Genomic DNA, 15,125 nt, shown 5'->3' with positions numbered 1-15,125 from the left:
GGGAATAATAGACTCTGTAATGGAGGGAAAAAGAAGTAGAGGAAGAACAATATGACGATAGACAGAATCCGTTTCTAATGATTTGAAGATGAGAGGTTTGTGGTGGTGTTTAATAAATACATAGAGGCTTGCAGACTGAACGATGCAAAGCATAACGGCCTATAACGCAGATGTATATCATCATCGAAAGAATGAACCCTTCCCTCTTTTCCTGCAAAACAAAAATCATCACTGAAACATTTTGAAATGGTGTCGAAATAATTTACCAAGTCTCCTGTAACTATATCCTAAGTTCTTTAAAAATACTAAGCAATAAATGACTGCTATTGCAGTCTTAATGAAACTGACAATATTTTTAATGCAGTTACTGTTCGTGTTCATTTTTAGATGTTCGAGACATATCTACAATTCGTTGGCATTGCCATCACCAACGCTCAGATAATGGAGGCGTCGAGACAGGAATACGACAGAAACAGAGTAAGTACTACAGAAAAGAGAGAGAGAGAGAAAATTCAATGATATGCCAAAAGTCATGGGACAGGGGTGTAATGTAGTGCAGTTCCTCCTCTACTTCGACCAAGTGCAGTAAGTCGTCGTTGAGTTTGCATGATCCTATTGTCGGACTCCAAACAGATTTCAATGCTCCGTACGAAGTGTGGAGAGGGTGGTGGGTTGTAATTAATTTCTGAGATAGTCGAGAAAAGTCGTCGTAAATCGTTAAGTTTGTCTTGTTCACTCTGGATAAACCTAAAACAGGCCAGCGATGATGTCAGTTCTTCTTCTTCTTCTTCTTCTTCATCTTCTTCTTCTTCTTTATCCTCATTGGCTGTGGGCTGTCATCAGGGCGATCTGGTTCTTGTTCTCAACAACTCGAAAAAGACTGGGGATACTGAGCCCATAACACTCTCATAGATTCCGTAGCCAAGATATTCTCCTTCTTCCCCTACTTCTCCTTCCTTCAATTGTACTTTGTAAGATAACTTGAAGTTCGCCACTGTGGTGCAGTGGTTAGTGGGTGATTAGCTGCCACCCCCAGAGGCCCGGGTTCAATTCCCGGGTCTGCCACGACATCCTAAAACTGGTACGAGGGCTGGATCGCGGTCCACTCAGCCTCGAGAGATCAACTGAGTAGAGGGGGTTCGATTCCCACCTCAGGCATAATCGAAGCGATTTCTGTAGTTTCCCACTTCTCCTCCAGGCAAATGCCGGGATGGTACCTAACTTGAGGCCACAGCTGCTTCCTTCCCTCTTCCTTGTCTATTCCTCCCAACCTTCGCTCTCGATTCTCTGTTGACATCTTGGCCAGAACATTACTGACATGGACATTTATATTGTTTACACCCTTGTTATTTATATAACTTGTTATTGACTTTCTAACGAATTCTTTAATATTAAATCCTTTCTTTGTTATATTTTATTGTTTGCTTTGTTACTGATAATAATCTATATTGATATACAGGCAGTGTAAAATGGAGTACTTCGTACCTATATCTGATTACTATTAAGTAAATAAATAAATAAATCAAAAAAGAAATGTTTCCCTTTGCTAAAATCGAAAGATCATGAACATGACTCTCAATAAATGAAACTCAATGTTACATCAAGGAGAACTACAACTCTACGTCAAAGGACCCTGTATCATCTTTGGCGACCAAGGCCTACGGTAACGACTAAAGTGACGTCACTGACGGTACACTTTCTATTTCAACACACTCTATTTATACAAATCCACAGCCGCGGCATCTTTGGCGACCAAGGCCTACGGTAACGACTAAAGTGACGTCACTGACGGTACACATTTTGTCGCGTTACGTTACACAAAGTTTTCGGATGACCCCCAACCATAAAACATATTCATGTGAATAAAATCAGGTAACTGAATCGTACTTTGTATGGTGTTCCGGCTCGGTGTGTCTTCGGCTCATCAGGTGTACACCGCACCTCTCCAAGACACCGGCTGGCTAGTACAACGTTGTGACACCACTACTACTATCAAGTTTCTAATCTTCACCCTAAAAAGGTTAATTGGGACACCTCTCTGGCCAAGGGATGCGGGCGACTGAGGGCAGCGTGAAGGATTCAAGTGAAATAACTAGTGAAGGTGGTAGTAGAATGGTGTTGGCCTCTTGACTATAGTTTTATTATGTTAACGTTGGTTTGTTTATATGACACAAGTGCAAGCTATCCCGTGATAAGCGCAATGCAGTGCCGATATACTAAACCTGCGGCCACTGGATTAGGCGGTGAGGAAAACTGTGCTGTTGTCAGACATGGCAACGACGAAGTGACAGATGGTCGAGAGTCGCTTACGGATTGGCAACTCTGACCGTGCAGTGCTGTCTAATTGAAGCCGGTCCGCTCCAGTCTACGCATTCTTTAAAGTAGCTCTATTTTCTATATTATGTATTCCAATTTACGGTATTCAAGTATTTAAAGTCATATTGTAGACCAGAAACAAATAAAAATATTTTAATAGAACTGACACAAATCAAAACGTAATCCGAATGTCCTTATGTCCTGTGTCTTTTGAACACGCGCGCGACCCGAACGACCTCACCTAACGGTATCCATACGATGGCCACTTTGCTGGCCATTTTCCAGGAAAACTAAAATACCAACGGAAAATGTTTCATATAAAAATGTAAATTGGATCATTTTCTACGTTTTTCCCGCAGTTAACATTTCATTGGCTGAAGAAACAAAAACGTGGCCGGCCGCAAACGGAGGATGTCAATACATTATTTTATGGATTTAAATTTACTTGTTCAGGTTTTTATTCTCAATAATTATTTTAATTGGTTTATGTGGAAAATAGTTATACCGCTGAACTCAGCAGTCTTTTCTGAAGCTTGTAGTATAATTTGTTTAGGAACATTATAGGAAGAAACATGAGGAGCTTATGAGAGAGTAAACAGCCTCGCGCTCCGAAATGATGTGTTCAATTAAGACATTTCTTCGCCAGTCTCAACATAACCTCGGCAACAGTGTAATTTTTCTGAGCCGCCTAATTTGGTGGCCGCGACTATAGGGAAAACACTGGTATAAAGTACGATTCACCATGGAAGCTAACAACATTATGTGTCTTAGAACCTGTTGGAGGTGGTGCACGACCTGTTCGAGGAACAGACCTCCCTGGAGCAGGTGATCCTCAAGATCATGCAGCGGGCTCAGCGACTACTAAAGTGTGAGCGGGCGTCGGTGTTGCTACTGGAGGAGAGTGCAGACGTGGTCATCTTCTCCAAATTGTTCGAGCTCACTCCGGGGACGTCGCACACCAGGTATTGTAATATAACAGTTTTCACGATTTTAATTAAAGTTTACATTAGCGTGGCCTGGCCGCAGGAGTTGCAGTAAACGAAAAATTATTACTATTATTATCATTGTCAGAGGTGAAAGAAGGTGCGGGCTGGAATGGGTCTAACTACAAGTTCGAAAGATGAATTAAAATTTCAACAAAGGTTATATTTTCGGTCTGTTGTCTGTAATTTCTTACAATGATCTTCTTAGGGTTACATGTCAATGTTGCGAGAAAATAGAAGATCGTTCCTATCTGAAAACTTTAAAATATATGTAATTTGCTATTGTAATTCTTTATAATCGCCCATCAAATTGTGACATTTATTTCTTTCTGAGTAGAGTCGAGAGTTACGAGTAATTAAATAAATTTAAAATATACTAATAAAATTAATACTATTACTTATTTAATATTATTGAATGTTCTAGATTTTAAAGTATATTTTCAACATAAATGTTAATTTGAACAGCGGCAAGATTTTGAAGATTTACAAAATGTGACTAAAAACTTTTAAGTCATATTTATTCTTATATTTTAATATTTTTTAGGTCGTAAACATTCGGACCCTAATTATCATCAACAGTATATCCTCTACCTCCTTCCCTTTGATCTGTTTATGATCCTTCTGCTCCTTACTCCGAATCCTCTTCGGGTTTTTTTTCCTCCATCCCCTTCTCTTTATCCTTCTTCAAGTTCCTCATCCTTCACATTCTGATTCTCCCGCCCCCCCCCCTCGCTCTTATGTTCTCCTCTTTCTTCTTAATTTTATTTTGCACTTTTGTCAATCAATCAGTCACCACTGATCTGCATTTAGGACAGTCGCCCAGTTGGCAGATTCCCTATCTGTTGTTTACCTAGAAAAACCGAACCCCATGGCACTACGGCCCTTGAAGGGCCTACCAAGCTCAGCCCGAATGCCTGCATATTACGAGGTGTCGTGTGGTCAGCACGCCGAATCCTCTCGCTCGTTATTCTTGGCTTTCTAGACCGGGGCCGCTATCTCACACTCAGATAGCTCCTCAATTCTAATCGCGTAGGCTGAGTGGATCTCGAACCAGCCCTCAGGTCAAGGTAAAAATCCCTGACCTGGCCAGGAATAGAACCCTGGGCCTCTGGGTAAGAGGCAGGCACCCTACCCCTACACCACGGGGCCGGCTATTTACCTAGTATTTCCTTAAATAATTGCAAAGAATTTGGAAATTTATTGAACATCTCCCTTGGTAAATTATTCCAATCCCTAACTTCCCTTCCTATAAACGAATATTTACCCCAATTTCTCGTGTTAAATTTCAGCTTTATCATATTGTGATCTTTCCTACTTTTAAAAACACCACTCAAACTTATTCGTCCACTCATGTAATTCCACGCCATCTCTCCACTGACAGCTCGGAGCATACCACTTAGTCATCTCCGTATAGGCCATGAAGGCACAGGGAGTGGTGGAAAGTTCCACTATCCGTAACCTCGGCACTTGATGAGGTAGAGTGGTTAACCCTATGCCCGGCCGCCTTTGCCCCCCGGAATTAATCTGGTACTCATTTTTGGCGCAGGCTGAACGAACCTCAGTGTCATGTGCACCTCCCGAAGTCGAAATCTCGTTTCTTAAATTTTTCGACTTCCTGCCGGGGATTCGAACCCACGTCCTTCCATGTTATTATTATTATTATTATTATTATTATTATTATTATTATTATTATTATTATTATTATTATTATTATTATTATTATTTATTATATGAAGAGCGAATACGGATTGGAATAATTTACCAGAGGAGATGTTTAATAAAATTCCAACTTCTTTGATATAATTTAAGAAAAAACAAAGTAAATAAATGATCGAGAGTGTGCCACGTAGGTGAGCGCCCAAAATGCAGATCAGTGGCGACTCACTGACTGTAATGGATCTTTAGAATAGGCAGGTTTTGTGTTCATGTGTCCTTAAGTTCAGCGTACTCTTTTGGGAGCGCAGTTTTGCAGAGCGTTAGAGAAATTTCATATTGAGTGTGATGGGGAGTATTTTTGATCCACGGTGTTACGACGTTTCTCTATGCAGGGTCAATATCTTGTCTGTTTCAGCCCGAGGCAGCCTGTGGAGGGCGGTAACGTCTCTCGTTACATGCTGCGCTTGGCGGAGCGCGTAGCCCAGACCGGAGAAGTGCTTAATGTAGCGGAGTGCCTCGAGGTGGAGAAAGGCTGTGGTGGAAATATCCGATCGCTCGTCGCCATGCCTATCCGTAATCGCCACTACCAGACCATAGGTGAGTTTATAACTTCATCTCCTGCGGTGTTCAATACGAAACTGTCCGACACACTTGACCTTCACTCCTCGGTGCCACGGCTTTGATTCCTGGCCGCATCGAGGGGTTTTAATTCAAAATGTTTCATTCCCTTTAAGTGGCCCTTAAACGATCAATATTATAGCACAGTAGGGTGCAATAATATTGAGCCTGCAAGGTTTAGAATAAAGTGTTGAGCGATATATTGAAGAATATTAAGTGTATTTAATTTTAATGAAGCTCTTTACAGGGTTGTCGGAAACAACGTGGACAGCGTAATTGATCGTTTCCAGTCACTCGATCGGGTCAGGAATGTAATGAATGAAGCCCCATCTAGCGGCGAGGATTGGAATTGTGCCGGCTGCCGAAGCCTGTCACACTCCTCTGAGGCAATAATTAATGAATGACTGATGAAATGTTAGTTGAAATGAAAGATGACAGGAAAAAGAGGAGTACCCGGAGAAAAACCTGTCCCGCCACCGCTTTGTCCAACAAATCTCTCACGTGGAGTGACCAGTATTTGAACCACGGAGCCCAGCGGTGAGAGGCCGGCGCGCTGCCGCCTGAGCCATGGAGGCTCCTAATACTGATAAATGATTTTAATTAATTAATTCGATATCTCATTTTATCAGCCGCTGAAGTGACAAACCACCAGTGTCACCGTAGTGTGCTTGCTAAGGCACGATCCTGTCAGCTCGGAGGCGTGTATTCAAATTCCTCCTCCGCCAAAGTGGTTTCTTCTGCTGGTGCCCTCAAGTCCGTCTTAAGTCGCGTGCAGATTTGGCAACACCGCCTCGCAAAACATATGTGAATTCGTCCAGGATGCGATCTGATTGGCTAACTTCAGCAGCGGATAACGGCGCGAGATATTAATCAGTATGACCAACCCTCTAACGCTCACGTTATTTCCAAACATCCTGTATTGTACCCAGCCGTCCTTCCAGCGGTTCCTCTTTGTCTTCGCTCTCCACTGGTGTGCTTTGTTTTGAGTAGTTGCATTCCATTCTTTTCTGAGTTCGTTTGATGTACCGTTTGCAATCTAAAATAAATACAGCCCATCAGTAAAATTAATAAGATCCCTTAGCACGTATAAATATTTTCTATTATTAGTTCTGTGAGAAGGAAGTAAGCTCCCGGACGAAACTATCTTTACATCGGTCTGTTTTCAGACCAACTTTGCTTTACGGAAGCGAAAGCTGGGTGGACTCAGGATATCTTATTCATAAGTTAGAAGTAACAGACATGAAAGTAGCGAGAATGTTTGCTTGTACAAACAGGTGGGAACAATGGCAGAAGGTTACTCGGAACGAGGAGATAAAGGCTAAGTTAGGAATGAACTCGATGGATGAAGCTGTGCGCACAAAGCGGCTTCGGTGGTGGGTCATGTGAGACGAATTGAGGAGGATATGTTACCTAGGAGAATAATGGACTCTGTTATGGAGGGTAAGAGAAGTAGAGGGAGACCAAGACGACGATGTTTAGACTCACTTTCTAACAATTTAAAGATAAGAAGTATAGAACTAAATGAGGCCACAGCACTAGTTGCAAATAGAGGATTGTGGCGACGTTAGTAAATTCACAGAGGCTTGCAGACTGAACGCTGAAAAGCATAATGGTCTATAATGGTAATGTATGTACGTATGTACTTACCGTACTATAATCCTTAAAGCAAAGGCTAAGAGCTTTATACATTTATTTGTTTATGTTGCTTATACTAGTAGGTGAGATGTAAGTCGAAAATTTTAGGTCTTCAAAACATTCCCTTGTTTCTAAATAAGATTGCCTCCCTTATCACAGTGTTCTATTTTTTTTTAACGCGAGACAAAGTTCACTAACTGGTTTTATGATTCCTCATCCATTTTCAAATAATTTGTAGTCAGTTCACTGAGCAAAAGTGTCTCTCAATATATCCGCATGTCAGTCCTTGGTCCATCTCCGATTTCGTGTTTTTCTCATTTAAACAGACTCCTACTGCAGTGCAGTACAAGTCCACTCGGCATCAGTCAGTCAATGATCTGCACTTAGGGGCGTCGCCCAGGAGGCAGATTCCCTAACAATTGTTTACCTAGCTGTATCTTAAACGTTTTCAAAGAACTTGAAATCTGTCGAACATTTCTCTTGATAGTTTGCACCGAGTGGCCAAAAGTCATGGGAAGACACTGAAAGTGATGTTAATAACGAGTTGCTCTTCCGCGAGCCCTCAAAACGGCAGCAGTACGGCGAGGCATCGACTATACAAAGTTTTGGGATCGTTCTGGAGGAATCTGGACCCACGCATCTTGCACTGCTACCAACAATTGGGCTTGTGTACTTGGTTCATGGAGGGAACACCAGCATCGATAGTATCCCATAAATGCTCGATTGGATTAAGATCGGGGGATCTGGAGGGCCAATCCATGCTCGTAAGTTCACTGGAGTGCTCCTCCAACCACCAGCGTGCCACCACAGAACGGTGACGTGACGCATCGTCCTGTTGAAACATGGCATCTCCATCACGGCACTCTAGGGCCAGAAAGGGATTCAGATGGTCTGAAAGAATGTTTACATAATGAGCATCTGTCAGCGCTCATTGCAGTCAGACAATGGGCCCTAATAGCGACCATGAAAACGCAGCCCATATCAGAACTGAGCCACCTCCCACCTGGACACAACCTTGTAGACACGCAGGATCCATAGCTTCAAGGGGCATACGCCACACTCTCACGCGCCCATCAGCTCGATACAACTGGAACCGGGATTCATCGAACCATAACACACGCTGCCACTGTTCCATGGTCCATCGCCGTCGTTAAACTCCGTGTCGAGGTGACAGCAAATGGACACGAGGGTGACCGTTGGCTGGTGAAGCCTATGCAGTGAAGTTGAATGGGTTCCTGACTCCTATCATTCAACTGGGCGGTGATCTGACTCCAGTAGCCCATCGAGCGCCCTGTATGGTTCTGCGGAGGCGACGTGATGTCCGTTCCTTAAACACCTTTGGTCTTGCCCCGCGGCGGTTTACACGGGAGGTAACATTCTCTCTGCGATAATGAAGATCCTCGAAAACGCGAATTCGCGTGTAATCTCCGCAATGCTATGACCTATGACGCCGTGCGCCGACGATCATTCCACGTTCAAAGTGAATTAACTCACGACACTGGTGTCTGTGAAAGACTGCTCCTCTAGCCGCAAAGCTCAGGGACCATTCACGGCACTTTTTCTAATGGGACGCCCTTCCCATGACTTTTGGCCACTCGCTGTATTGCAATCTCCTACTCCTCGTCCTATAAATGAACGTTTGTCATCCCACGCCATCTCTGCACTGACAGCTAGGAACATATCACATAGCCGATCAGCTCGTCTCTCTACTCCAAAGTCTTCCCAGTCCAAAGTTCGCGACTTACCAGATAATGTTCAGAGGCGAACAAACAGCTACATGAACTAGTCGAGCTACTGAGAAGAAATACAGTAAAGCATTTCCCAGGAATATTGAGCCGTGTGGGGACACTCTTTTTACGTGAAATATTGGCACAATAGTATTTATCGTGCAAGGATCCCTTTAGCTCGGGGTCCTGCAGTAATGATCAGGATATCAAAACAAGCAAAGGTGGATGCTACTTATTTGCTTGCGTTTCTATAAGACCTTGACCACCAAACTGATCTGAAGTTCTTATATACAGCAGACATACACTACCCACAGAAAGTATTCGTACACCAACATTTCAACGTATACCTTGTATATTAAACTCCATGAACTAATATAAACACATCCAGTGAGACGAATGTATGCAGGAAAGACACCTTGCTGTACAACTGGTATGAGATACACAGCGCTCAACGTAATAAATAAATAAACTCATCTTTTAACACAACAAAAAAGTATTCGTACACTACTAGATAATTCAAACACTGCCGAAGTCTTTGTTCATACACAGTCTTAATACTTTGTATGCATGCCTTTAGCTTTGATGAACTGCTCCAGACGTCTTGGCACTGAGTTAACTAACGTTTGGTGTACTCTTCAGATATGTTGGACCCTGCATCTGAGAGTAACTCCTTAAGATGTTCTTTACTAGTTGGATGGAGTTTTTGCACTTCTTTGCCAATATGATCCCTCAGGTTCTCTATGGGATTGAGATCTGAACTCTGCGTTGGAGTGGCATGCGTTGTACAACAACCATTCACGAGTTATCATGGCACTATGTTTAGGATCATTGTCCTGTTGTAAGGGGAAGACTCCTTCCAGACGAAGCTTGTATGACTGCTGCTTAAATTATAGCGCAACACATCTATGTACTTCCTGGCATCCATAACACCATCAGTAAATGCCAGGTTTACCACTCTATTCGCAGCCATGCAGCCCCTAACCAACACATTCGCTCCTCCCTGTTTTATCGTGGGGATTATGTGTTCAGGTGTTTGTCTTCCGCCATACCTTGCTGCTCCTACCAGTTCCAAACTGTATAAACTTCGCTTCGTCAGAAAAAGTAATGGTGTTCCAAAAGTCCACTGCCTTTTTATTATATTCTTTCGCGAACTGGACGCGTTCCTGCCTATTTCTTTCACTTATAAGTGGCTTGTTTCATGGACATCTAATGCACGCGTTCGTACTGTGCAATACATTCCTTATAGTTTGCACACTCACCGTTTTGTTGGACCTTGAAGCGAGTTCTGTAGCACTTCGGAACGGTTTCTTTCGTGCCGAATGCGCAATATTCCGTCGGTCCCGTGATGTCAGCACTTTTGGACGACCAGATCTGGGTTTGTTTCCTGTTTGTCCGCTGTGCCTGTATTTATTAACTATTGAACTCACCGTTGTAAAGCTAAAGCCGAGCGGTTTTCCAACTTAACGATAACTTTTACCTTCTTCATACAGTAACACTATATTCTCTCGTAGACTCAATAGAAGTTCCATCGTCTTTCACTCCATACTAAATAACCTTGCGGCAACGACAGCACAGTGATGACTGAAGAGATAACAACCCCTCCTGCAGGCACACTGGCCTAAATCTGTGCGACAACTTATTTTACCAAACACAAAGACAGTAGATCCGCACTGCACGAATACTTTCTTGGCGGCACGATCTGCAGTTTGTATACAGTATCGTGCCGATCATGTTACGTTTTTAAACGATCTGTATGTTCAGCGTGTATGTTTGAGGTCTATCGTTGTGCCGTTTATAAATCTGACTTCAGCTCGTAAACCGTAATGATGTTCCATCACATTTCATAGGTGTACGAATACTTTCTGTGGCCACTGTAAGAGTAAATGCTCAAAATAGAACTCTCTAATTTTGCAATGTTAAAGCTTATCCCCCAAGACAAGAACGAAAGCAAGTCTCCTTATTACCACCGCAGAAGCAAATCCAGCTTTAAACCAGACTACCTTTTTTAAAGCATTTTCTATCTTGTGCTCTTTATAATAAAAGCATGATGCGTGAGATATCAAGAAAAAAACAAAAGAGAGAAAAGAACTTATAAGCACCTTGCGAGAGCACTTCCTTACGTACCGCTAATGGATGTAAAGACCAGAGCGGAGCTAATGCACCGTACCTGAAAGAAGGTAAGGTATGCGGCAAAAAAAATTCCACGCGTACATTTTCTATGCCAGACAGAAGAACATATAATCATGGCTATCTTTTTCTGAGACTGCAGAAGATCTCGAGAAATTGCTGAGTGCTGTGGACGGAGTCTTCTGTAAGCAGTGTGTATGTATGTATGTATGTTGGGTATTCAGCCCAAACGCTGGTTTGATCCTCTACAGCTCCACTAACAGCTGTTATAGATAGCCTAGGTGTCAATGAAGAGGCATACTAGGGAAATGAGGAGAGGAGGTAGTTTCCCGTTGCTTTCCTCACCTAGTCAGAGGTTGCTATTACATATCAGTCAGCCAAGCCCACTGAAATGCATGCACCAACCGACCCTAGGAGCGATATTTTCACATCATTCATAACAGGGACTGTCTGCATAAGGAACGGTGTTACTAGAATCGTTCATACCTCGGTCACTTTCATACTGTCAAAGCCAAGGATGAGACAGACAGGTCAAGTAAATTTATTCTAGCCCATACCAGAAGACATAGTGCACAGTAAACACTACATCATGCCAGCAAAGGCATTGTGTAAGCAGTACAAGATGAAAATAAGTAAGTCCAAAACAAAAGTAATGGAGAGCAGTCAAACGAAGTCAGATGATGCAAGAGATATTAGATTAGGAAATGAAGTATTAAAGTAGGTAGAGGAAAATTGCTACTTGGGTAGTAAAATAACTAACGATGGTAGAAGTAAGGAAGACATAAAATGCAGATTAGCACAAGAAGGTAGGCCTTTCTTTAGAAAAGAAATTTTCTCATTTTGAACATTTATATACGAAGTAGAAAGATGTTTTTGAAGACTTTCGTCTTGAGCGTGCCATTGTATGGAAGTTAAAGAAAGACGATAACTAGCTCAGAAAGAATGGCAGGCCTCGCCTTTGGGGCCAGATCCGACAGACCGTCTGCCAGGCGTGACCTTCAGAGACCCGGCCCGCTGCTCGCCATCAACTGTGACACCAAGCCTGCCGTGTTGTGCAACATAATCTGTCAACATTCCAGACCCTCTCGTTAATGGAATGATCCCTTTGTTCTCAGCAGGCCAAGCCTCATCCGCTGGCCTTTCAAACTAGTTTGAAATCCTTGCCGGTCGGGTCTGCCGTACTTAGAACTGTGCGATGGACATCGAAGCAGACGGTGTCCAGAGGGGAAAAAATGCTGTTGCGGCTGTTGGAATGTGCATTTTGCTATATGTTAAATCATGCAAACAAAAAAATCGATCGAAGTGGATGAAATCATGGATAGGACAGCGAGACAGCTTTAGTCACATGAGTCTGATACAACACCTGAGAGAAAATGAACCGGACGATTACAAGAATTACTTGCGAATGGACAACAGCGATTATGATATGATGTTAGGTAAGCATGTACCGGGCGAGTTGGCCGTGCGGTCAGTGGCACGCGGCTGTGAGCTTGCATCCGGGAGATAGTGGGTTCGAATCCCACTGTCGGCAGCCTTGAAGATGGTTTTCCGTGGTTTCCCATTTTCTCACCAGGCAAATATGGGGCTGTACCTTAATTAAGGCCACGGCCACTTACTTCGAACTCATACGCCTTTCCTATCCTATCGTCGCCATAAAACCTATCTGTGTCGGTGCGACGTAAAGCAGCTAGCAAAAAAAAAAGTAAGCATGAATAGATTTTTCTCATTATTACGTTAAATGTTTGATCCTTCTCAGTCTTATCCTTGGCTTTGACAATATGAAAGTGACTGAGATACGAGTGATGCTAGTAATACCATTCCTTATGCAGCCAGTCCCTGTTATGAATGATATGAAAATATCACGCATAGGGTCAGCTGGTGCGTGCATTTCAGTGGGTTTGGCAGACTGATATGCGAGCAACTTCTGGCTCGGCGAGGAAAGCAACGGGAAGCTATCTCACTTCTCATTTCCCTAGTACGCTTCTTCCAGTGATGCCTAGGCTATCTATGACAGCTGTTGGCATAACTGTGGAGGATCAGACCAGCCTTCGAACTGAATACCAAACATACACAACACATACATAATGGACTTGTTTACCGGGCGAGTTGGCCGTGCGGTTAGGGGCGCGCAGCTGTGAGCTTGCATCCGGGAGATAGTGGGTTCGAATCCACTGTCGGCAGCCCTGAAAATGGTTTTCCGTGGTTTTCTATTTTCACACCAGGCAAATGCTATGGGCTGTGCCTTAATTAAGGCCACGGCCGCTTCCTTCCAACTCCTAGCCCTTCCCTATCCCATCGTCGTTATAAGACCTATCTGTGTCGGTGCGACGTAAGCCACTAGTAAAAAATGACTTGTTTTGCGTAGCTCTTACTGGAGAACAGTCTGGTTGAAAGCGTATTTACTGTGGTTATTGTAGCTTCTAAGCTGGAGAAGGAGGAAAGGAGGATACTGAAGAACGCTTGATTGCGACACCTCATGTTTTAATTGTCAGAGACACAGCCGCTCTTTGTACTTTCAATAAATTTCCCTAGCAGTGCCTTTGTCCACTCCATGCTTTCCTTGCAGGAGGCTTGATCTGTGAGGCGAGGTCTTTCCGTTGAGGTGCTGACAACAGATCTGGTCTGTAGCGGATAACGCCTCAAACTGACCTTGCTCACTAACGAGCAGCCCTAGCCTGTCGGTATGCGTCACAAAAGACCTCGCCTGTCAGAATTCCTTTCCGTGTATGGCCGGCTAATAGAAGCTTTTGATATGAGGTGTTACAGAAGAATGCTGAAGGTGATATGGATAGATCGTATCACGTATGAAGAGATACTGAATCGAATTAGTGAGAGGAGATCAATTTGGCTAAATTTGACGAGAAGTGATAGAGTGATAGGAAACATTGTAAGACACCCAGGAATTATTATTGAAGGAAGTGTAGGCGGTAAGAACAGTAGAAGTAGACCAAGGTATGAATATGACAAGCAGATTAGAGCAGGTAAAGGATGTAGCAGTGACGTAGAAACGAAAAGGTTAGCATGGAGAGCTGCGTATGAGTATCAAGATGACTTCAGGCTGCAACTTAGTACAGAGGGCGGTGAATCAACGCCACCTAGAGACAATACCAAGACTTCCGGAGAAGTCTGTCAAAGCCATTTTTATTCATTTTTTGAGAGTTATAAAAAAAGGTTTTCCGTGTTTCGTACACAACTCGGATGACCGAAACCGATTACGGTAAGTGGCGCAAATTATCACAGATTAATAGAAGAGGAGAAGTGGAGGGAAAGTGAATTGTTCTCTTAAACACCGAAATTAGAGTTGTTTTCCACAGGATCCAAACTATAATTCAAACAACTTCCTCTCATGCAATGACTAAAATAAAAATGATGGTACCTGCACGGAAAACTTTGATGAGCCTACGTCCACTTTCAGTTAATCTGCTGTTGGAACTGTAAGTGAAAATCGTGAAGACTATCTAGTACCAAGAAATGGTATTTTTAAACCAAACGATAACCGTTATTTTTGGCTTTTGAATTACGTTATTAGGGACTAGGGTACTATGGTATAAGTGGAGTGAAACAGAATCGAGACGTTTTTCTGAAACTCTATGCAACTGTATCCAGACAATAAGCGATTTCTGACAAAAGTGCTGTTTGGAAGAAAGCTTTTCAATGAAGACATTATTTACAACAACTGGCTTCAATGATTGGAAGCACGGAAATTAGCGGTTAACGGAACATGAGAATTTCCACTCTCATTGTGATAACACGGTAATGTTTAAAAACCGGGATAGTGAACTTTGCAGAGTTGAGAGTCATCTGCTCTATCAGTTGGAATTATTATTATTATTATTATTATTATTATTATTATTATTATTATTATTATTAATTGTGGAGGCAGTTAGTAAATTCACAAGTGCTTGCATACTGAACGCTGAAAGCATTCCAATCTATAATGAATAAGGGTGCATTATTTATTTATTTTATTTATTTATTTAATTATTTATTTATTTATTTATTACATACATACATTATCGTTATAGACTGTTATGCCTTTCAGCGTTCAGTCTGCAAGCCTCTG

General features: G+C 42.6%; 1 protein-coding gene across 1 annotated transcript in view; it reads left to right on the top strand.

The window, feature by feature from the left end:
* The window catches only part of LOC136884576 (dual 3',5'-cyclic-AMP and -GMP phosphodiesterase 11A), a 638,170-nt gene that overhangs the window by 544,827 nt on the left and 78,218 nt on the right, over nt 1-15,125 (top strand). Inside the window, exons 7-9 of the mRNA XM_068229957.1 lie at nt 388-477; nt 3,088-3,278; nt 5,371-5,552. Of these exons, the coding sequence (XP_068086058.1) occupies nt 388-477; nt 3,088-3,278; nt 5,371-5,552 (463 nt within the window). The remainder of the gene's footprint in view (nt 1-387; nt 478-3,087; nt 3,279-5,370; nt 5,553-15,125) is intronic.

Source organism: Anabrus simplex, chromosome 12 (assembly GCF_040414725.1).
Source record: "Anabrus simplex isolate iqAnaSimp1 chromosome 12, ASM4041472v1, whole genome shotgun sequence".
Lineage (NCBI taxonomy): Eukaryota > Metazoa > Arthropoda > Insecta > Orthoptera > Tettigoniidae > Anabrus > Anabrus simplex.
The sequence above is the reverse complement of the archived record's forward strand: the minus strand, read 5'-3'. Positions and strand labels throughout refer to the sequence as shown.